This window comes from Erinaceus europaeus, chromosome 8, assembly GCF_950295315.1.
Source record: "Erinaceus europaeus chromosome 8, mEriEur2.1, whole genome shotgun sequence".
In the NCBI taxonomy this organism is placed as follows: Eukaryota; Metazoa; Chordata; class Mammalia; order Eulipotyphla; family Erinaceidae; genus Erinaceus; species Erinaceus europaeus.
Window position 1 is genome coordinate 309315 of NC_080169.1, and position 22447 is coordinate 331761.

The 22447-nt window shown below is 52.5% G+C and overlaps 1 protein-coding gene across 1 annotated transcript in view; it reads left to right on the forward strand.

Moving 5' to 3' along the window:
• The first annotated feature begins 684 nt into the window (after positions 1–684).
• The window catches only part of ZNRF2 (zinc and ring finger 2), a 61101-nt gene continuing 39338 nt past the window's right edge, over positions 685–22447 (forward strand). Inside the window, exon 1 of the mRNA XM_060195784.1 lies at positions 685–1258. Within this exon, the coding sequence (XP_060051767.1) occupies positions 799–1258 (460 nt within the window). The 5' untranslated portion in view covers positions 685–798. The remainder of the gene's footprint in view (positions 1259–22447) is intronic.

Genomic DNA, 22447 nt, shown 5'->3' on the forward strand with positions numbered 1-22447 from the left:
GGGCGCCAGCACCTCCCACACCCGGGGGGCGGAGCCTCAGCCTGTCCATCACCGGGACCCTGGGCGCCAGCACCTCCCACACCCGGGGGGCGGAGCCTCGGCCTGTCCATCACCGGGACCCTGGGCGCCAGCACCTCCCACACCCGGGGGGCGGAGCCTCGGCCTGTCCATCGCCGGGACCCTGGGCGCCAGCACCTCCCACACCCGGGGGCGGGGCGGGCCCTCCGGGAGCCAATCTGCGGGGCGGCAGAGGGTGCGGGGCGGGTCCGGCGTGACCCGCAGTCCGTGGTTGCGCGGGGCCTGGAGCCCGTGCCCCCCCGCCTTCGGGAGCGAGGCCTCGGGGCGCCTCCGGCTCGCCACCCCCCAGCGGCGCCGCACCCTCGCGGGGCGCAGGCGGCGGTTGCGGGAGCCCGGGCCCCGGGAACTCCCAGCGCTCGCAGCCGGCGGCGGGAGGAGGGGCGCGGGGCCGGCGGCCGCGGGATGGCGCTGGCGGCGGGCGGCCGGGAGGGGGCGGTGCGGAGCCCGGGGGCGCGGGGCCCGGCGCGGAGGCCCAGAACCGAAAGCAGCCGCCGCCGCGCGGCCACCTGAGCCGCCGTCCCGCCCGCCCGCCCGTCCGTCCCGCGCCCTCCCGCCCGCCCGTCCGTCCCGCGCCCTCCAGCCTCCGCTCCCCGCCGGCCCGGGGCCCCGCCGCCCGCCGTCCCCGCCCCGCCCCGCCCCGCCCCGGAGGAGCGCCGGGCGCCCGGCTGCAGGCGGCGGCCCTGGACGTGCGGGCCCCCGCGCCCCGGCCCCGGCGCGGACATGGGCGCCCGGCAGAGCGGCCCGGCCTCGGCTAACGGCCGCACCCGCGCGTACTCGGGCTCGGACCTGCCCTCGGCCGGCGGCGGCGGGGGCGGCGGGGCTCGGGCGGCGGCCGCAGGGAGGCTCCCGGCCCCCGAGTCGGGCGCGCAGCCGCCCGGCGCCCCGGCGGCCCCGGCCCCGCGCAGCCGCTCCCTCGGCGGACCGGTGGGGCCCGCGGGGCCGGCGGGCAGCGCGGGGGCGGCGGGGCCGGCGGGGGCCGGGGCGGCGGGGCCCGTGGCGGCGGGGAGCCGCGCCGCGCACTCGCCCTTCAGCCTCGGCGGCGGCGGCGGCCCGTACGGCTCGCAGGACTCGGTGCACAGCAGCCCGGAGGACGGCGGCCGGGAGCGGCCGGGGGGCGGCGCGGGCCCGCGCCTGGTGATCGGCTCCCTGCCGGCCCACCTCTCCCCGCACATGTTCGGAGGTACGCCCCCGGCCCGGCCCCCAGACCCCGCAGACCCCAGACCCCTGTCCCCCGGCCCGGCCCGCAGACCCCCGACCCTGCCCCCCGGCCCGGCCCGGAGACCCCCGGCCCGGCCCGGAGACCCCCGACCCCTGCCCTCCGGCCCGGCCTGCAGACTACCGACCCTGCCCCCCCGGCCCGGCCCGCAGACCCCAGACCCTGCTTCCGGCCCCTGCCCGCAGACCCCAGACCCCTGTACTTGGCCCCGGCCCCCGGCCCGGCCTGCAGACCCCAGACCACTGCCCCCGGCCCCGGCCTGCAGACCCCAGACCCTGCTTCCCGGCCCCGGCCCGCAGACCCCAGACCACTGCCCCCGGCCCCGGCCTGCAGACCCCAGACCCTGCTTCCCGGCCCCTGCCCGCAGACCCCAGACCACTGCCCCCGGCCCCGGCCTGCAGACCCCAGACCCTGCTTCCCGGCCCCGGCCCGCAGACCCCAGACCACTGCCCCCGGCCCCGGCCTGCAGACCCCAGACCCTGCTTCCCGGCCCCGGCCCGCAGACCCCAGACCACTGCCCCCGGCCCCGGCCTGCAGACCCCAGACCCCTGTACCCGCCCCGGCCGCAGACCCCAGACCACTGCCCCTCCCCGGCCCCCCCGCTTCCCAGCCCCGGCTCTCCGGTTCCCAGGCTTCCTGGTCACCCACCCCCGCCCCCCCTTCCTTCCGCCCTCCTGCACCCCCTCCCCTACCTCCTGGTACCTGGGCCTGGCCCCCACTCGACCCCCAGCTCCCTGGCCCTGCCCCTAGCCCCCTCCCGTCTGTCCCCACCCTGAGCGCCCCAGCCCTGCGCCCGCCCCTCGTGCTTTGCCCCTGAAACTGGGATGCGAACCTTCACCCCGACACCAGGTGAAGCCCCCCCAGGTGAAGGGACCCGGTGGCCTCTGGTGTCGGGACACCCACTGTCCCCCCAGCTGCTCTCAGAGGCCGGAGGCCACCTGCGAATGTGTCCGGAGGAGGAGGAAGGACGTCCCCGGTGCCGGCTCTGCACGGGACACCGGGCTGCCCCAGCCAGCAGCACTTACTGGCCGAATGTGGCGCTGGCAGCTGTGTGTCGCCCAGGAAGCTGGTGGCTGGCACGGGAGGCCGTGCAGGTTGCAAGTTGAAGGAGGCGCAGTACCGGTTCGCAGGGCTCTGTCTCTGAGGCCGGACTTGGGCTGGGGGAAGAAGTCCCAGGGGAGAAATGGAGTGGTTTTTGGTTTTGTTTTCTTAATTGAATTGCAAAAGCGTGTGCTTTTGTGTAGAGAGAGCAGGGAGGGTGTGTGCTCGGACTGGACTTCTCTGCATGTCTGCATGTGGAATGGGTCCCCCCCCTCCCCGCCCTCCTTTTCTGAGCGGTGGGCCCCAGCTCAGAAAAGGAATAGGAAGGAGTGGAGTCTGGCCCGGGAGCTGTCTGGAAGATGAGCGGTGGTCTCCACTGGCCCGGGCCAACAGGGCAGCGCAGGGGCCGCTCTGCGGAGGGCGCCCGCCGAGGGCTCAGTCCTTCCAAGTGCTGGTGTGGGCCTTGCCTCATTGCTTCAGCTCCTTGGCGGAGGACCTCACTCTAGCTTTTTGCTGGACGTGCGTGTAAGAAATGTTTTCTGAACGTGGATCATCTCTGAAGGCTTGGTTTTGTTTAAGCTTGTTCTGCCCTTAGTTTGCTCTGGTCACTGCTTCCATGGACAAGAAAAGACAGTTTCTCAAGAATGGGAGTTTAGAGCAGGAGGTTTTTAAAACTTTGTTTTTTTGCTGCCAGGGTGGGCGTGTATGTGCTTTTTAAAATTATTTTGTTTTGTATGTTTGATAGAGACAGGGAGACAGAAGGGGCTGCCCCTTGGCACTGCTGTCCTGCTGCTCTTACAGCTTCTCCTTGTGGCCAGGGGTTCAAACCCGGCGCTTGGGTGCGGTGAAGCGTGCGTCAGGTGGGATCTCCTGACCCTGGTACATGGCTTTCACAGTGGAAATCTGCTTCCAGACCATAAGCCCCTGTACAGATTTGTGTGTGTGCGACCTTTCTTAACCTACTAGGCACGTTTATTGCTGGGCCATGGTGCCCAGTGGCCTTTTAATTTTCTTTGACAGAGGGTGAGAAACAGAGAGAGATAGGAGAGGAGGAGGAGAGAGACACTGCTCCACTGTTCTTGAAACTCCCCCCCCTGCAGGTGGGGGCTGGGGCCTTGAACTGACGTCCTCAAACATGGTACAGGTGTCTCATGTGTGGGGGTAGGAAAAGTTTTGTCAGACTTAGTTCTTATTTCCTTAATATATTAGTGGCTACTGTTGTTGAGCTTTTAAAGATATTTAATTTACTTTACTCAGACACACACACACCGATCACTGCTCAGCCCTGGCTGATGGTGCTGGGGATTGAATCTGGGACTTCAGGACCTCTGGCATGAAAGTCTCTTTCATAACCATTTTGCTCCCCAGTCCTATTAATTTTTAATTAATTTAAAATTTCATTCTATTTAAGTCGTGATGGAGACTGGGAAAGGGGGATATACTTAAGTAAAAATTTAAGTAAAAATTTATCTTTCTGTAACATTTGCTTTAAGATTTTTACCTATATTTTAGTGGATGTGTGTTCATTGGAAAAACTTAATAGAAGTTTACCATCCTGAGATTTAAGGAATTGGGTGATTAATTTTACTATTTGAAAAACTTAATTGTAGTTCTAATTGGATTTGCTTAGTACAGTACTATAGTATTAATGTATTTATTGAGTTATAAATCCTACAAGTGTTTGTCCATATATAAAATAACTGTATCTGAAAATAGAGAAAAGCAATTCTTTTTTTTTTTGCCTCCAGGGTTATTGCTGGGGCTCAGTACCTGCACCATGAATCCACTGCTCCTGGAGGCCATTCCGCCCCCCCCCCCCCGCTTTTGTTGCCCTTGTTGTGGTTATTGTTGTTGTTATTGATGTCATTCATTGTTGGACAGAACAGAGAGAAATGGAGAGAGGAGGGGAAGACGGGGAGAGAAAGACAGACACCTGCAGACCTGCTTCACCACCTGTGAAGCGACCCCCTGCAGGTAGGGAGCCGGGGGGCTCGAACTGGGATCCTTGTGCGGGTCCTTGTGCTTTGTACTGTGTGCTCTTAACCCAGTGTGCTACTGCCCACCCCCCTGGGAATTTCTTAGAATACATTTTTTGGATATCAGAGTATTTGTATAATCTATCCAGGAATTTAAAAAAATAGTTATTTATTTATGTATTCCCCTTTGTTGCCCTTGTTGTTTTATTGATGTCATCATTGTTGGATAGGACAAAGAGAAATGGAGAGGGGGGAGAGAAAGACAGACACCTGCAGACCTGCTTCACCACCTGTGAAGCGACTCCCCGGCAGGTGGGGAGCCGGGGGCTATGCTGGTTCTTGTGCTTTGCGCCACCTGTGCTTAACCCGCTGTGCTACCACCCAGCTCCCTATCCAGGAATTTTTTAAAAATTTATTTTCAATTTTTTATCTTTATTTATTTGAAAGAGACAGCCAGAGATTGAGAGGAAGGGAAAAGTTTGAGGGAGAGAGACAGAGATAGCTGCAGCCCTGCTTCACACTCGAAAGGCTTTCCCTGCAGGTGGGGACCGTGGGCTTGAACCTGGGTCCTTGTGCACTGTAACGTGCTCAGCCACAATCTGGCCCCAGTCTATACAGGAATTTTTAAGTGAGGTAGGTCTGGCTTTTACATTTTCCATACTGCCGTGTTTAATACTAAAGTGAAAAGACGTCTGTTGTGTTTTGCTTTTGTTTTAAAGCTGGTTTTCAAGTGTAATGTTTTAAAATCCTGGTGGAATCTTAGGAGTTCTGGAGGCTTTATGACTGTATTTTTCCCCCTGCTGAAGCGATGATTTGGTAAGATTGTCTTTGATGACCTAGTAAGGGTGGGCAGGTGAGCTAGGCTCCACAGATATCTCTGTGAATGGAGACTATTCCTGGAGAAATCTCGCGGCACCCCTCGCAGACCTGTGAGAACAGAATCATCAAGCCCCTGCTCTTGAAGGTCTCCGAGTCAGCCTGAGCCTGGGTGTGGCGTGGCTCCGAGCAGTTTAGTAGCTGGGTGTGATCCAGGCCTTCTGTTCTTAGCAGACGTGCTTCCTTTCATATTTAAGGAACAGTCCCTTCCAGCTGAGTATGTTCGGTGGCCTGTGTTCCTAGGCAGAGCTGCTACTTCTCCTAATCTTCAACACTTGTGCTTTTGTTGTTGTTCAAAAACAGCTCAAATCTGACAACAACTAGAGGCAAGGTGGCCACTTCAGCACAGTCTCGCCCTGCCCTGCTGCCCCCAGTGCACGACCTTTCTGGCTGCGGGTGTTAGTCAGATCGTCCTGGATGTTGAGTTCAGTTGCTGTGCTTGCTTTACCTGCCCTTATTCCTACATGTCCTGCTCAGCTCAAGACCATTATGGGCAGTGGTGAATACGAGAAATACTTCTCCCTAGGAAAAACAAAACTTCACGGTCAGTGCCTCAACCCAACTGGGAAGGGGGCAGTAAGGAAGGAAAAAGGAAAGCGTTGCTGTGCCCAGTGTGGCCTTGCCGGGTGTCTCCGAGCTCTGCTGCAATCAAGGTGGAAGGAGGCCGTGGTGCAGGCGCCGTGGTTTGGGTTCTGCGGGGCGTCACATGAGCCGGGAGCTGCCTGACCTAAACTCTGGACTCAGGTACTTTGACCGTTTGCTCACTGCAGAGCGGCAGAGCTGTTAATCTTTACACTCCCGACAGCGACAGCGAGTGCCTAGGCCCCTCCAGCTTGCTTGTTCCGCTCAGTAACCGCTCAGGATTCTTAGTTGCTTTCTGGCTCCTCGGCTCAGTCCTCAAGTCTTCTGCGTGTGTTTAAATTGGCTGTGTGCTCACTGCTATGAACTAGTGAATCGAGTTTGCTTCGCAGTCAGGGAAGTGCCGGAAAACAGCCCTTCGTGTCAGCACAGTTGAGAAATACCTTGGACTCCGATTGTGTTAGCTTGCTGTGCTTATGATACACTTTCACAGCTTTGGCTGTCTACAGGAATACGCGTTCTTCCGTGTCTCCGCCTCCCTCGCCCTCACTTGTGGCAAGGTGGCAGAGGGAGTGCTCGGACCCGGGCTTCCTGCCTGCCAGTCCCGTGCCCTTCTGCGTGCGCGCACCACCTTCCTGCTCGCCGCTTCAGTTTCCTGGGGGTCAGCAGTCCGCACCCACTTGAACTAGGTCTCTGACCCTCAGGCTGGTTGCCAGCCGGTTCTGGGTCTTTCCCTGTACACTGTGGATCCCTGAGGAGGGCCTGTTTCAGAGCCGTCTCTGTGGTGGGCTCACCTCCTCAGAGTGGGTAGGCTCATGGCAGCTTGCTGCGTGGTTGGCAGAGGAGAGAGAGATCAGGAAGAGCGGTTGGTGCTGCACTTTTGTCTGACTGTGTGTGTGATCACATGCAGCCCCGCACCTTTGCTGCGTCCTGCCGGGTACATGTGGTCACATGCAGCTCCACACCTTTGCTGCGTCCTGCCGGGTACATGTGATCACATGCAGCCCTGCACCTTTGCTGTGTCCTGCAGCCCCGCACCTTTGCTGCATCTTGCCAGGTACATGCGATCACATGCAGCCCTGCACCTTTGCTGCGTCCTGCTGGGTACGTGTGATCACATGCAGCCCTGAACCTTTGCTGTGTCCTGCCATGTGCATGTGATCACATGCAGCCCCGCACCTTTGCTGCGTCCTGCGGGTAGATGTGATCACATGCAGCCCCGTGCCTTTGCTGCGTCCTGCGGGTACATGCCAGACACAGAGACTGCGGGTTGGCAGGAGGTGGCACAGGTACAGAGGTTGCGAAGCAGCCCTCGTGACCCTGCAAGTTTGCCTGCTGCATTTATCCCAAACTTTGGTCAACCAGTTAAAAACGTAACAGGTCCATGAAGGATGATAAATGACATAGTGGGGGTTGTATTGTTAAATGGGAAACTGGGGAATGTTATGCATGTACAAACTATTGTATTTACTGTTGAATGCAAAACATTAATTCCCCTATAAAGAGATAAATTAAAAAAAAAAGTAACGTTTATTTTAAAAGGTGTCTCATGTACTTTGAAAAGTGCTAAGGAGTTGTGTGCTGTTGCCTCAGGAAAACTGAGCTGAGCTGCTGTGGCAGCTGGAGGTCGGGCACACACTGCTTCCTCCTGTCCTTGCTGGTCGCTTAGCTGCGGTAGGGATGCTGTGATAGCGTCATTGACACGTCCCTCCGCTTGAGGTGTCCTTGGCTTATGTAGGGTAAACACTGCACACTAGAGAATTCACCCAAAAGAACGTGGTTTCTCAGAGAGACTGCTCTAGAAAAATGGGTTTGAATTAGTTAAAGAATTTCCCAGTGCTGTGACAGTTTTGTATGGATTCTTTATATATATTTATTATTGGATAGACACAGAGGGAAGGGAGAGACAGAGAGATACCCGCAGCCCTGCTCTACCACTCGTGAAGCTTTCCCCCTGCATGGGGACCAGGGGCTTGAACTCGGGTCCCTGTGCACTGTAGTGTGAGCTCTTAACCACGTGTGCCCCCGCCCGGGCCCCTGTACGAATTCTTAAGTGGTGAGTCCTCTTGCCTTTGAAACTGCACATGGTAGTTCCAGTAATGTAACCAGTTACATGTTAGGAAGGATATAATTGCTGTTGGGGTGTCTGCACTGAAGTCATGGCGTTAATGAGTTGGGGAAAACGGGGTTTGACTAAGATTTCTCAGGTAGAATTAATTGGAAGGGCTGAGAACCTGGATGCTGAGCAGCATTATTACCTAGTACTAGAAACAAAAAAGCAAGTTTTTAAAAAATTTCTTTATTGGGGGATTAATGTTGTACAGTCAATAGTAAATCTGATAGTTTGTACATGAATAGCACCTCCAGTTCTCCACGTAGCAGTACAACCCCCACTAGGCCCCCTGAAGGTTTTTTTTTAAGTAGTTCTTCTTCTAGACCTATTAAAATATTGAGTGGCTATAGAGTGTCTGTCTAGAAACATCCTGTGAATAGTTGGAAGTGCGATTCTCTGAGTACATAACAAAAGATGAGCCAAAAGCAAGCAAGATCACAGAGACAACTGTCAGTTGTCAAGGTTCACACGGGGTTGGCATTTTGTGAGACAGGCCGTTCAGGTCCAGGCTCATGGAAAAGAAGTTGCTTGACAGTGTTACTGTACAGTGGATACGTGCCAGAGAAGACAAAAACACGGAAAGGGACAAAAGCAGAAAGCTGCAAATCCCATGTAATGTCGCCACCAGAAACGGTCTACACGGCGCTGACGGCCGTCTTCCCACACACATGCATTTGCGTGTGTGCTTTAAAACACTTGCATTTGTTTATTTTAGATAGAGACCGAAATTGAAAGGGGAGGGGAGACAGAGACGCCGCAGCCCTCGCTGACCTGCAGGCGGAGACCCGCGTCTTCAGCCTGTGCTGTCCAGGGCAGGGCACGCTCTCAGGGTCCCCATTCCCTGGATGGCCCGTGGAGCGTTTGTTTTGATACCAGACCTAGACCACTCACTCTCTGTATGATTTTGGACTCTCTGATATTCTGATGTGACTTTTTTTTTTCCCTAATGTAGCATCTTAAAGTTGCAGATGTCTCTCCAAGAATTGCTGTAGCTGAACCTCAAAAATATTGAGGATTTTTTTGGCCATTTCAGTTGAAAATAGTGATTTCTTCTTTGACTCATGGATTGCTTATTCTCTGATAACGTTTGGTACTTCACTTTTCTCTTCCATCACATTAATTTATTTTTATTTTTTTATTGCCACGAGATTTATCTGTGGGGCTTGGTGCCTGCACAGCAAACCCACAGCTCCTAATGGGCCGTCCATCCTGACCTCCCTCCCTCCTTCCTTCCTCCCTCCCTTCCTTCCTTCCTCTTTTTATAGAGACAAAGAAATCATGAGGGAAGGGGAGAGACAGAGACGCCTGCGCCTGTGTTTCACTCGCGAAGCTTCCCCTGCAGCTGGGAGCCAGGGCCTTGAACCCGGTCCTTGATCATGGCAGCCTGTGCTCTCTACTGAGCGGCATTGCCGGCTCCCATGTTAACTTTGGTTTGGATAAAGTGACTTTCAGTTACTGCCCACTGTTCCACAATCAACAGAATGTAGTTTTACTTAGAACTTGCCCAGCATTTAAATGCATTTATTGTCCTAGGATTCCAAAATGAAGAAGACGCATCTCTCTGAGTCCAGGGATCTTAGACTCTACTTGGAGGAGCAGTAAACAGGCAAAGCATGTGGAGTCAGGAGAGTCGAATGTGATGGAGAAAAATAAAGAGTCGAAGGGTGGGCTGGGCTGAGACGGTGGGGTAGAGGCTTGTCCTCGTTTTCAATAGATTCTGCACGGACGACTTCACCGATAAAGTGGCATTCGGGCAGAGAATAAGGAGTTGGCTGAGTACACCGGGACCTAGCACATCCCCAGGTGGGACTCCAGAGAGCACCTTAGTTTGTGTTGGCAACACTTGCAAAACCCCTGTACTTAGAGAGGGTAGCGTCAACTTGGGTGGCGGCAGAACCCTAAAACGTCTTGTGTTCCTTGACTTGGTCTTTTTTGGGGGGTGGGTGGAGGGAGAGAGGGAGGGAGAGAGGGAGAGGGAGAGGGAGATATGAGGCATTAGTAGAGAGTTTGGGAGCTTCACGTAACGTGATCTGAACTTGGAAGGGTTCGTCTGGGCACTGAGAAGAGGGCTCTAGAGGGCAGGAGTCAGGAGGCCGGAATGTTGGCAAACGCCAGCTGTGACTTGCACCAGGGGAGGAGCCCTGGTGATGCTGAGTGGGTGTCTGATAGCTAGTTCTTGAAGGACTCGACCGGGTTCTCTGCGGAGAAGGGAGGGAGGGGACCAGGCAGGCGTGTGTACATTTGCTGCCTGGGCTCGGGTTTGCAGTTTGGTGCTTTTAAGCAGACTGTGGTTTTCAAAACCCTGGCGAGCAGATCTTTACTTTTCAGTTAGTGTTGACAGATATTTTCAGAGACAGAGGGTTATTCTGATTAGATAGAGACATTTGTTCTTTTCTGCAAAAGGGACCTGTAGAAAGGGTGATTTCTTCAAGTAGGGTTTATGCTTTAGAACTACTTAGACCCTTTTTTTCCTCATGAAAGCTCACTTGAGGTTACTGACACTTAACAGTGCTGTGCGTTTGGGTGTATTTTGAATAGTTTCTCTCCATCATCAGTCTGTTTAGTGCTTTGTCTTTTTACGTAATGTTTCCAAAAGGCTAAGTCTGTGTCGTTAGATGAGTTTAATAACTTCTTACCACCCTACATGTCTTTTCAGTTATGAGAGTTCATGATCTGTCCCTCTTATATACATGCAAATGAAGATAAAAGTAAAAAGACTTGTATGCACAGTGGGATATGTGCCACATGTGATTTGTTTTAAATAGCCCGCTCTTTTGTCTGAACAATACATTCTATTATTTTATTACTGGTTTTCATTTCACGTGGCTCTCCCTCATTTTGTAAAAGTTTTGTTTTTCCTTGTAGCTTATGAGTTCATTTTTAATTTCCTCTTTTTTCATGGCAAAAGCGTTTAAGATTGATTAGTTCTCTGCACTGTAGTCCCCTCCCACAGATTTAGATGCTGATCATTTTCTTGGCTAGATACGCTTTTTTTTTGCTACCAGGGTTATTTCTGGGGCTTGGTGCCTGCACTACGAATCCACTGCTCCTGGAGGCCATCCCCCCCCCCCTTTTTGTTGTTTTATCGTCGTTGTGGTTATTATTGTTGATGTCATTGTTGTTGGCTAGGACAGAGAGAAATGGAGAGAGGAGGGGAAGACAGAGGAGGAGAGAAAGACAGACACCTGCAGACCTGCTTCACCAGCCATGAATCGACTCCCCTTGCAGGTGGGGAGCCAGGGGGCTTGAACCAGGATCCTTACGCCGGTCCTTGTGCTTTGCACCACCTGCGCTTAACCCGCTGCGCTACCACCCGACCCCCACTAGATATGCTTTTAAAATCAGTTGGCAAAAAAGCTTAATTACATTTTAGTTTTTTTCTTTCACCTGGGAGATTTATTTGTTTATTACACTAAATAGCTTAGAACACTAAATAGCTCAGCTTAATGCTGGTGTGAGAAATTGTACCTGGGACTTTGGAGCCTCTGACATGAAAAGTTTTTTTTTTTTTTTTGCATAACCATTATGCTGTCCCACCCCCACCCTGGGCATTTTCAAGTTCAGCTTTAACATTTGAGGATGCTAATTCCCTTTGTCATTTGCTGTTCTTGCTGTCTTTTTGTTGCTTGCAGTGTGACTGCCCCTAGAATCACGTTGTGAACATGGCAGTGTGTACTTTCATAATGATGATGAGCAGGGCAGTGCGCTCGGCCTCGCATCAGCGCGGCTCAGGGAGCTGGAAAAGCAGTCTGCTTTCTCAGGTAGAAGCTGGAAAAGCAGTCTGTTTTCTCAGGTCACTGCCGCTGATGTTGGCTTCACTTCCAGGACCAAGGGGAAGTAAGTGCTCACACGAGGCTCCCTGGAGTTGGAGTTGAGCAAGTCTGTGAACCACACACCCTGGCCTCCTGGCTTCTGCCCAGTTTTGTCCTGGGCATTTCAGCATTGACAGACCTTCCTTAACTCTAGCCTGGCGGTGCCCTCACCCTCCGCCTCTGGTCTCAGAGGTCTGCCGCGAGCGCTCTTTGCACCCCTGCAGGAATCTGCCACCTGAAGCAGCGCTGCAGGTGTCTCTCTTTCTCCCTACGGCTCTCCCTTCCCTCTCGGTTTCTCTCCACTCTGTTCGTTCAGATTAAAACTAGTAAGTAAATGGGAAACTGAGAACTGACTGTGTGTGTAAAGCTTACGCCTTACCAAGCAACAGGCCTGGGCACAGAGCCCTGGGGGGCTTCTTGGGGGTAGGATGGGCTTTGCTATTTCTTTTCCTCTCTTGGCCTGTGTCTAAAATAGACAGAGTAAAAAGACTGGACTTGCAGAGGCCACTCAGCAGTACTGCACGCGCTGGAGACCCTGGGGTCCTTTATAAGCACTGAATTAAACACACAACAGTTGGGGCCCAGTGGAGCACACATGTCACTGTGTGCAAGGACCCAGGTGCAAGCCCACAGTCCTCACCTGCAGGAGGGAATCTTCACCGGGAGTGGAGCAGTGTTGCAGGTGCCTCTCTCTCTCTCCCTCCCTCCCTCCCTCCCTCCCTGCCTCCCTCTCTCCACTTCTCTCTCTCTCTCCCTCTCCCTCCCTCTCTCCACTTCTCTCTCCCTACTTCACTGTTGCTAAGGGAGAAAAAAACGGTCACTCCACCAGAGCAGTAGATCTGCCTTGCAGACACTTGAGCCCCAGCAGCAAGCCTGGTGCCAAAAAAAAAAAAAAAAAAAAAAAAAAAAATCATATATGTAGATAGATAGATAGATAGATCTCCACACATACTGTAATGCCTTTGTAAGTAATTAATACTTTTACTTACATAGTGGTCATTTGTGCATTAGGAAAGTGATTTCAGAAGGACTGTCCTGTTACACTCTTATTTTTTTTTTTATGTTTTTGCTCCCGTGGTTATTGCTGGGGCTCAGTGCCTGCACTGTGGTGCCAGCAGTGCTGGTGGCCTTTTCGCTGTTCTGTGGCAGAGGGTGAGAGGGCCAGAGGGCAGGAGAGACACCTGTGGCACCAGCCTGCCACCTGGAAGCTTCCCACATTTTATGTAAGTGGGGATGGGGGGCTTGAACTTGGGTCCTTGCACAGAGAAACACGTGCACTCTGCTTAGTGAGCCCCTCATTAGACTCTCCCAAAGAAGTTATGTAAGTTGGATAATTTCCTTGACTTAATATCTGAGATTTATTATTATTATGCATCAGAAGTTGAGTTTAAATGTTATTCTGAGTCTCAGTTGTGAAGAATATAGAGTGTACCTAACTTTCCTCTAACTTACCAGTGTATTTGTGATTACTTTTCTATTACAGCTCAAGTAAAAATATTGAGAAAAATGTTTTCTTTTTAATAGTAAAGCTTCCTGTGTTGTCCTCAGACCTGCTCTCACATGTACCTTTCCTGCCAGTCAGTTCATAAACATTCCGCGTTTTGTACATTTTTCTCTTGTTGTTAAACGCCTCTCCTGGGCCTCTTGGGACCGTCTCACCTACGCAGCTCTGAATTCATTCTTGTGTGAGGCTTCTGTTTTTATTGTCGCCCTGGGGATTCCACTTACCTCTCAGATCCAGTCTCCTGGCTCCTTGTTTTCAGGCATTTCCTTCATGGACTCTGTTGTCTTTGATGGAACACAGTCTTCTTTTTTAAATTTTATTTATTTATTTATTTTTTAAATGGTTCATCTTTTATAGTCACACCACACATTGTTTCTTAATTTTTATATTTATTTTATTTATTCCCTTTTGTTGCCCTTGTTGTTTTATTGCTATAGTTATTGTTGTTGTTACTGATGTTGTCATTGTCGGACAGGACAGAGAGACATGGAGAGAGGAGGGGAAGGCAGAGAGGGGGAGAGAAAGACAGACACCTGCAGACCTGCTTCACCGCCTGTGAAGCGACTCCCCTGCAGGTGGGGAGCCGGGGGCTCGAACCGGGATCCTCACGCCAGTCCCTGCGCTTTGCGCCACGTGCGCTTAACCCGCTGCGCTACCGCCGACTCCCCGGAACACAGTCTTCTAAGTTTTCCTGAGAAAGAAGTTAATGTCACTGAAGAGATCTTTCTTGAGATTTCAGGATGTGAAAGAAAAGCTCATCAGTTGCTTCTGGGTCTCTGTTTCTTAGCTTCTGACCTTTTCTTTTGAACTTCAGACAGAAAGACGGGAGAGACTCTAGCAGCACCCCCCACCCCCCCCCGCCCTCTGGCCCAGGAAGCTTTCCTTCAGTGCTGTGCTCAGTCCTCCCTGTCCCGTGTGGTGGTGGGTGGTGGAGTGCACTCGACTGGGTTTGCCTCTCCCGGCCGCGTAAACCAAACTGCGTAGCTGATCTCTGCCCTGACTTTGGAGTGGACGGCCGGACTCCCCTAGGCCGCTAGGCGGTCTGTGCTGCCTGGTGTGAGTCGTGCGTGTGTGGCGGCCTGTGGCCTGTGTCCTTGAAGGACGGAGGGGCCGAGACCGCCGCCGTGCTGAGTGCCGTGCCGCCAGAGCCCTCTGCGTCTTTCGTCAGGGCTCGGGACAGGCTGCTGCCGCCAGAAGTAACCTCACAGCCACTTCCAAGCCAACAGGAGCCCCGGCCTTTCACTCCGCAGTTTGCTTTTGTCAGTTATGTTGTGGTTATTTCTTGTCCCATTATTTAGATGTTGAAAACTTAAGAGTGGTGCTTTGCCTTTTATTCTTTGAGTTTTTCTTTTCCCGTTTTTTCTCCGACCTCCTCTCGTTGGTTTTTGTGTTCCGACATCTCGTTTGATTTTCCAGGGCTGCTCTTGAGGCTTTGTGTGTCTATACATTTCTTTCCTTCGTGAGGCGTCTTTTCCCAAGACTGTCAGTTTCTGCTCATGTGTGCCCCCGTGTCTTTTTCCGCCCGCTTCCTGCTTGCTTGCTTCTCGGCTCCTTTTCTCCTTGAGCTCAGGGTTCCTGTAGGTGCTGTCTCCATGTCTGTGGGTCTCTGGTCCGATTAAGGAGGCTCTGGAAGGCTGATCAGAAGCTGTGCAGAACGTCTGTCTGTCTGGGCCTGTCGTTGGTTTCTCTTGGGCTGCTGATAGTCTCTGGAAGTGCTTCTCTTTCTTGCTGAGAGAATATGCTTTTTGCTGCCGTGAGACGATGGTTTGGAGCGCTGCTGTTTCGTAAGGACTATTCACTATCAGTAGGCACCTCTGTCTTTTCCTGTTCCTGTGGTCCGCGAGTCCGTACATGGTTCCAGTCTGCCAGGCCGGGGTGGGGGCCCCCTTGCCTGAAGCCAGACACGGTCCTGGGGAGCCCTGCGGGGTGTCGCACGCACGCCGTGCGGCCAGTCTCCCGCTGTGTGGCCAGTCTCCTGCTGCAGCCCGTTACACCTGCCACTTGGAGTCTTTGGTGTCGATCTGTTTCCTAATTTGCGTTGAGTTACCATTCGTTCCTTTTCTTACATACTCTTAGACTTTTCGCTCTCCATTTAAGGCAGACTGCCCTTAGAAACACGTTTTAAAATGATTCTAGGGGGTTGTTTAGGCTGAGCACAGGCAGGTAAATATTTTCAGTCGGTCAGTCATCTTTAACCGTGCCAGCTAAGATAAGTGACATCTCATCACAGACCCCTGCGAGCGTCCACCCGGCTTTGACCTGGCACGTTATGATCGGGCCCTCCTCAATCGTTATCGAACAGGCCATGGCCGGTGCGCCGCTATGTTCCATCGCTGGGGAGCCAGAGACGACCCGAACTGCCCCTGCGGCTCCAGACAGACTATGACCCACAGAGTCAACGACTGCCACCTCTCCAGATTCAAAGGAGGTCTCGAAACTTTACATCAGGCTCAACCTGACGCTGTTGACTGGCTGCGGAAGAAGGGCAAACGCTAGAAGAAGAAGTGACAAACACTTAGAGAGGCCAGGCGGTGGCGCACCTGGTTAAGCGCTCACATTCCAGTGCGCAAGGACCCAGGTTCAAGCCCCTGGTCCCCACCTGCAGGGGAAAAGCTTCACGAGTGGTGCAGCAGGGCTGCGGGTGTCTCTCTGTCTCTCTGTCTCTCTCCCTACTTCTCCCTCCCCTCTCAATTTCTCTGTCTCTATCCAATAATAAATAAATTTTAAAAGTCACTGGAGTCTTCCTCTAGTGTTCCCATCCCTTTTCCCTGTGTATTTCTTGTATTTTGTATGTGTGCTCCCCAAATTGTAGTAAACTCATTTACATAGTTGAATATACATAGAAAAAGTGGCTTCACTTTACATTTGATTGTGCAGTGAAGTCTCCTGAAAGACAGCGGTCTTTGGCCCTGTAGTACGTGTCTGTCACTACTTATCTCACACCCTCTTGAGAGACGCTTAGGGTGCTCCCAGCTCCCTCTGTTGTAGTGAGCATCTCCACGTGTCTTTGCACTTGTCCACAGATCCTTCTAGGATGGGCACTGTCGGGTGTGACTCTGGCCACTTGACCCGATGCAGGACCCCATGACTGCCCTCACTTCAGATCAGGAGCCGTGTTTTGGTCCCAAGACCCCTCAGGTCTGGCAATTGACTGGAGTGACTCACAGGACTGAAGATCTCACGCTTTAGTGAGAGTTTTAGGGTAGGAGTTACAGACCAGGACCTGTGAAGTGAAGAGACCCAGTAGTGCCAGCTGGGCAGGAGAGAGAGGGTCCTGGATTCAGTGCTTCTCCCGGTGGGAGCCAGGGAGTGTCACCTGCCGAGTTCAGCAATGTTTTCACAAACGGGGAAGCTCCTCTGAGCCCAGTTGTACAGACTTTTTTATTTGACTTTTCTTATGTAGGCATCACTGGTTGGAAATTGGTTCATGATTGAACTCAGTTTCCAACTCTCCTTCCTAGAAGTTGGCCTTTTACTTCAGAAATTCCAAGGATTTTGGAAGCTCTGTGCCAGGAATTTAAGAACACAGAGCAGATAAGTTATTGTCTTCTGATATTTTTATTTACTTATTTTTGGATAGAGACAGGGAAATTGAGACTGGGGAGGGGAGATAAAGAGGGACACACACACACACACACACACACACACACCTACACACGCCTACACCTACACCTACACCTACACCTACCTGCAGCACTGCTTCACTACTTGTGAACCTCTCCACACCCTGCAGGTGGGGACCAGGAGCTCGAACCCAGGTCCTTGAACACTGTAACGTGTACACTCAACCAGTTGTGCTACCGCCTGGCCTCCAGATAGCTGGAAGTAAGGCGTTCTGGCTGAATGGGACGCATGCTTGCATTTCGATACTAAGACACACTCTCAAAGGCTCTGCAGCATCCTGTGATGGCACTAAGTTGTTCACAACTTTGCGGGTTTACTTTTTCTTAATTGTGCTGAGTTGATTGTTAGTTACTTGCTATTTGCTAGTGGAAAGCGGTTCCCGTGTGCTCACTACACAGGCACATTTCTTTTTCGAATCTCATGTTCGTTGAATGTGCCCATTTTTCTGTGGGCTGTTCATTTTGTGTTGATTCCCAGTTCATTACATATTCTACAGACTAGTCTTTGGTTGTTTATCTGTTTTAACTGTTTCCTTTCAGGATTTATAATATTAAATCTTTATGAATTAGATTTACTGTGTCAATTCTAATGGTGTGAGGTTATGAACGTACATTATTAAAACGCCACTTGAAAGTTTGTTGCTTCTTAAAAATGAAGCCAAAGGCATTTAAAGGCAAGGCCTGGGGTGGGGGGAGCTGGTTCTGATGAATGGGTTTTATGCCGCAGGAACCCAGTGATAGAGACTCCTGCCTCCGGGTTTTTTGGTTTTTTTTCCTAGGCTATTTGAAGTCTTGGGGGCTGGGTGGTTAAGCAGGTCTGCAGGTGTCTACCTTTCCCTCTCTGTCTCCCCATCCTCTCTGTCCTATCTAATAAAAAAAAATTGAAAATAGAAAAAAATGGGCACCAGGAGTGGATAGATTCATGGGCCAGCGCCGAGCCCCAGCAGTAACCCTGATGGCAAGCTAAAAAGAAAGGGAGAGCGCAAAGCACAAGGATCCCGGGTCGAGCCCCCGGCTCCCCACCTGCAGGGGAGTCGCTTCCCAGGCGGTGAAGCAGGTCTGCAGGTGTCTGTCTTTCTCTCCCCCTCTCTGTCTTCCCCTCCTCTCTCCATTTCTCTCTGTCCTGTCCAACAGCAACAACAATAATAATAACTACAACAATAAAGCAACAAGGGCAACAAAAGGGAATATATAAATAAATAAAAAAGAAGAATACTTGAACTCTTTAAGAGTAATGAAGAGTATGAAGAAGGAATGTTTATTATAGATGGAAATTACCTCCTGTGTTGTATTAAAAATGATTCAGAGGGGGCCGTGCGGTAGCACAGTGGGTTAAGTGCACATGGTGTGAAGCACAAGGACCAGGCATTGAGCCCCCGGCTCCCCACCTGTAGGGGAGTCGCTTCACAGGTGGTGAAGCACATCTGCGGGTGTCTGCCTTCCCCTCCTCCCTTGATTTCTTTGTCCTATCCAACAAGAAGGGCAACAAAATGGGAAAAATGGCCTCCAGGAGCAGTGGATTCCTAGTGCAGGCACTGAGCCCCAGCAATAACCTTGGAGGCAAAAAAAAAAAAAAAAAAAAATCAGAATTGGTCATTACTATAAGCAACATAGTTTTGTTTTTTTTTTCCCTTGTGGGGATTAGTGGTTCACAGTCAACAGTAAAATACAGTAGTTGGAGGGTGGGTGGCGGGGCACCTGGCTGAGTGCTCATGTTACAGTGCGCAAAGACCCAGGTTCAAGCCCCCAGGAAAGCTGTAAGCGGTGAAGCAGGGCTGCAGGTGTCTCTCTGTTTCTCTCCCTCTACATAACCCGCTTTCCTCTCCATTTCTGGCTGTGTCTAGCCAATACATTTAATAAGATTGTATTTAAAAATACAGTAGTTGGTACATGTGTAACACTTTTCAGTTTCCACACAACAATCTACCCCTCCTCCCCTCCCCCCCCCCCCCCCCCCCCGTCCTCCTCCACCCTCATGTCCCAGGACCTGAGACTGCCTTCCCACCCCCAGCGTCCCTGACTGGGGCAACACGCCAAACCCAGCCCAAGTTCTGCTTTGCGCTTCCCTTCAGTTCTTGTTTCTCAACTTCTCTCTCTGAGTGGCATCGTCCTATGTTCAGCCTTCTCTTTCTGGCTGGTCTCACTTCACAGGACTCCTTCTCTCACAATTAGAGAGACCAGAGGCACAGCTGGATCTCCGTGGGCCAAAGTCCAAGTGTTGGTAGTGGCTTCCAGAGGCCAGCGCATCAGCTGCCTTACGGCCTCCCCCTGTCTTCAAAGTCAGCTACATCTGTCCAGCTGGGTCTGTCACTCTGCTCATCTAGATGTCTGACTTAGACATGCTGAGGGTCCTCGTGATTGAATCAGGCCTACCCGCATCACCCGGGAGAGTCTGTTTTAAACTGGCCATTTGCAGCCTGCGCCTGTCCGCAGCATGTCAGCTGCCACGGTTCTGGCTTTCAGGTACGGGGCAGCCCTGGCTTGCTGCTACCCTGCTGCTGTGTGCTGGACAACACCTGAGCAGCCTCACAGTGTCATTGTGCTGCGTACTAGTCAATATCGAGAAGAGAAAGAAAACTGATTGGAACCAGGTTTCAAAGAATATTTTGAGTGAACTTTAGCTACTAGACAATGTACCAAAAATAAATTTATGTTTGCTTAAAAGATGGTTAAATGAATGTTTTTCCAATTTTTCTGTGAAATAATAAACATGAGTATACTGACAGAAACAGCAATAACATGATCTCATCTGGTTTAGCCTCTCATGTGATGCAGAGATCTGTCTTACTTTTATTCACGTTAAATAAAGTATTAATGTCTCTAAGGGCCAGTGGTGGCTCACCTGGTTGATGCACATGTTACAGTGCACAAGGACCCAGGTTCAAGCCCCCCGGCCTCCACCTGCAGGGGAAACTTCACGAGTGGAGAAGCAGGGCTGCGGGGGTCTCTCCAGCTTTCCCGCTCTGTCTCCCCTTCCTCTCAATTTGTGACTGTCTTTAGCTAATAATAAGTAAATAACAAACAAAAAAGAAAAGAAAATGCTTTCATCACACACTAGAGCTCAGTGCTACTTACTGTTCACTTCTTCACTTTGTAGATAGAGACAGAGGGAGAGGGAGAGACCACAGCCCTGAAACTTCTTTCAGTGCTGCAGGGGGCAGGCTGTGCACATGGCCAAGCAGCCCCTACCCAAGTGAGTTTATTTTGCTGGCCTTCCATCCTCCTGGACACTGGTCAGCAGTGTCAGCGTGCTGCTTCTAGAACACAGTATAGCAGAGTCGCACAACATGCATCAGATGAAGGCTTTGGAGTAATGACAAAGTCAGCTAGAAGCCCGAGTCATCCACTGGAAAGGACAGGGAGATTCTGGGTCGCTGCTCCCCTTTGCCCGCTCTGTTCCCTCTTGCCAGCCGCCCAGTGACAGTGACGAGCAGAGAGAGGACTGCACCCTGCTGTGTCAGCACCAGGCTGAGAAAAGTGCTTGCTTCACTCAGTATTCTCAGATAGTGAGAACTGAGAGGGGACGGCAAGGAGGGGGAGACAGTGAGACCTGCAGACCTGCTGCACTGCTTGTGAAGTGACCCCACTGCAGGTAGAGAGTGGGGGCTGGAACCCAGATCCTTGCAGGTGTCTTTGTGCTTCATACTGTGTGTGCTTAACCAGGCGTGCCACCGCCTGGCCCCCATTCTGAAAGGTTTTCATGAGTTCCAGCTACGTCGTTTCTGATGGATTTGGCGAACAAGTCTGTCGCGTGTCTTATCCGCCCTTTGCTGTTTATAGTAGCAGTGGAGGTTTAATTCTGCCTTTGACACTGGGGCTTAGCTTTCCAGGAAAGACTTCTGCACCGTGTCGCGCGGGGCTTGACTGCTGCCCTGCACGGATGGCCGTTTGTCCCGGCGCCTGATGTCCCTGCTTCATCTGAAGTAGCACCACCCTTGTCGCAAGTGTTGGCTCCGTGTCATCCTACCCTACAGGCCCTGGTGCCGGTGGTCCTGGCAGAGCGGGGCGGCGCGGCCCAGAGCTCACTGTGCAGTGTCCAGCCCACAGCCGCTCTTGGAAGCAAGCTGTGTGCAGGCCTCCCCCCCCCCCCCCCCCCCCGGTTGCTTGGTTTCCAGACCACCAGGGAAGTGAGGCTTCTTTGCAGGCTCGACTCGGGCTGTGCTCACTGGTGACTCTTGGACCCCCCACATCCCGTCAGGGTTAGGAGGTGTCCCTGGACTCAGTCTGGGAGGGGGGTGGGAGAGAATCCTGGCTCCCAAAACAGGGGCGTCATCACCCCTCGAGGACGCTTTAACTCAAGGCAGACGTCGACTGCTTTGTTCTCGACTTGGCCTTTACAGCTTTCTTCTGTTTTCTGACTTGAGAAGTGGTGACTTTGCTGACACTCACGGTTTATCTATCTTTACAATCTTATTTATTTTGGTATCACTGGGACCTCGTTCATGCACAGTTTTACCGCTTCAGTCCAACGCCTTCATGTGGGTTTAATCAGCGTATAGAAAGACAGACATCTATCTGTCCAGCACCAGGACTCGCCCAGTCCCGCCGTGGCACTCCATGCGGCGAGGGAGGCACGCCGGCCCAGTGAGCAGGTTCTGCGGTTGCTTCTGTTGGGAAGGTTGTTCCAAGCGATGGCTCCACGCTGCCCCCCGGGCAGCCTTTGCTGTCAGCACACCCAGTAGGCTCCGACAATTGTGATAGTGCAGTATGTCTCAGGTTGGCAGAAAGCGGTAGCAGGGTTGAGGTGAGGGGGGCAGGAAATGGTACCGGTGAAATGTCAGTTCTTCTCTTCTTTGGGGAAATCTCAGAAGCAGTGTTTACGAGCAGCAGAAAGTGCCGTGCTGAAGGGATGCGTGCGGAAGCCGCCGTGTGCAGCAAGTGCGGCCGGCCATAGCTCCCTCCCTTCTTTCTTTCGCCCTTCGTTCCGCCCTCTCTCACTTTCCTCCTTCTTGTCTTTCTTCGTCTTTCTTCGTCTTCCTCCTGCTCCTTTCCTTTTTTCCCCCTGTACAGAGTACTAGAGAATAATGTGGTTGAGTGCTAAGTCTCATGTTCAGGGTCATTGCTTGACTGAATAGTCAAGACAGGTTATTTTAGAAGAATTTACACAGTCTTAGGACAAATAGTTGAGGGAACTGATTGACTAAAATATCACAGATTTTTCCTTCCTTCCCAGAAAGCATAGAAGGAAAATCAGGGGAAGAAACGGGTGACGAGAACAGTTTGTCAGCCTCATTTTAGAGCCAGTGCCTTCTGGAGTTGATTCAACTGGTTGGTTGAATTCATGACAGCCGTCCATAAAATTGACTCTGTGCGTAAACTTGGAGGGGCAGGGTGCGTAGTGGCACATCTGGTGGGGCGCACACATCACGGTGCGCAAGGACCTGGGTTCAAGCCTCTGGTCCCCACCTGCAGAGGGGGAAGCTTCAACAGCAGTGAAGCACGTCTGCAGGGGTCTCTCTTTTTCCTCCCCCTCTCCTCCTCTCCTTTCAGTTGCTTTCTGTCCTAGTAAGTAAAAAAGAAAGAGAGAGAGAGAGAGAGAAGGAGGAATGAAGAAAGAGAAGAGAAGAGAAAGAAGTGGGTGCTGGGACCAGTGGGCTTGACAGGCACGAGCCCCAGTGATTTTCCTGGC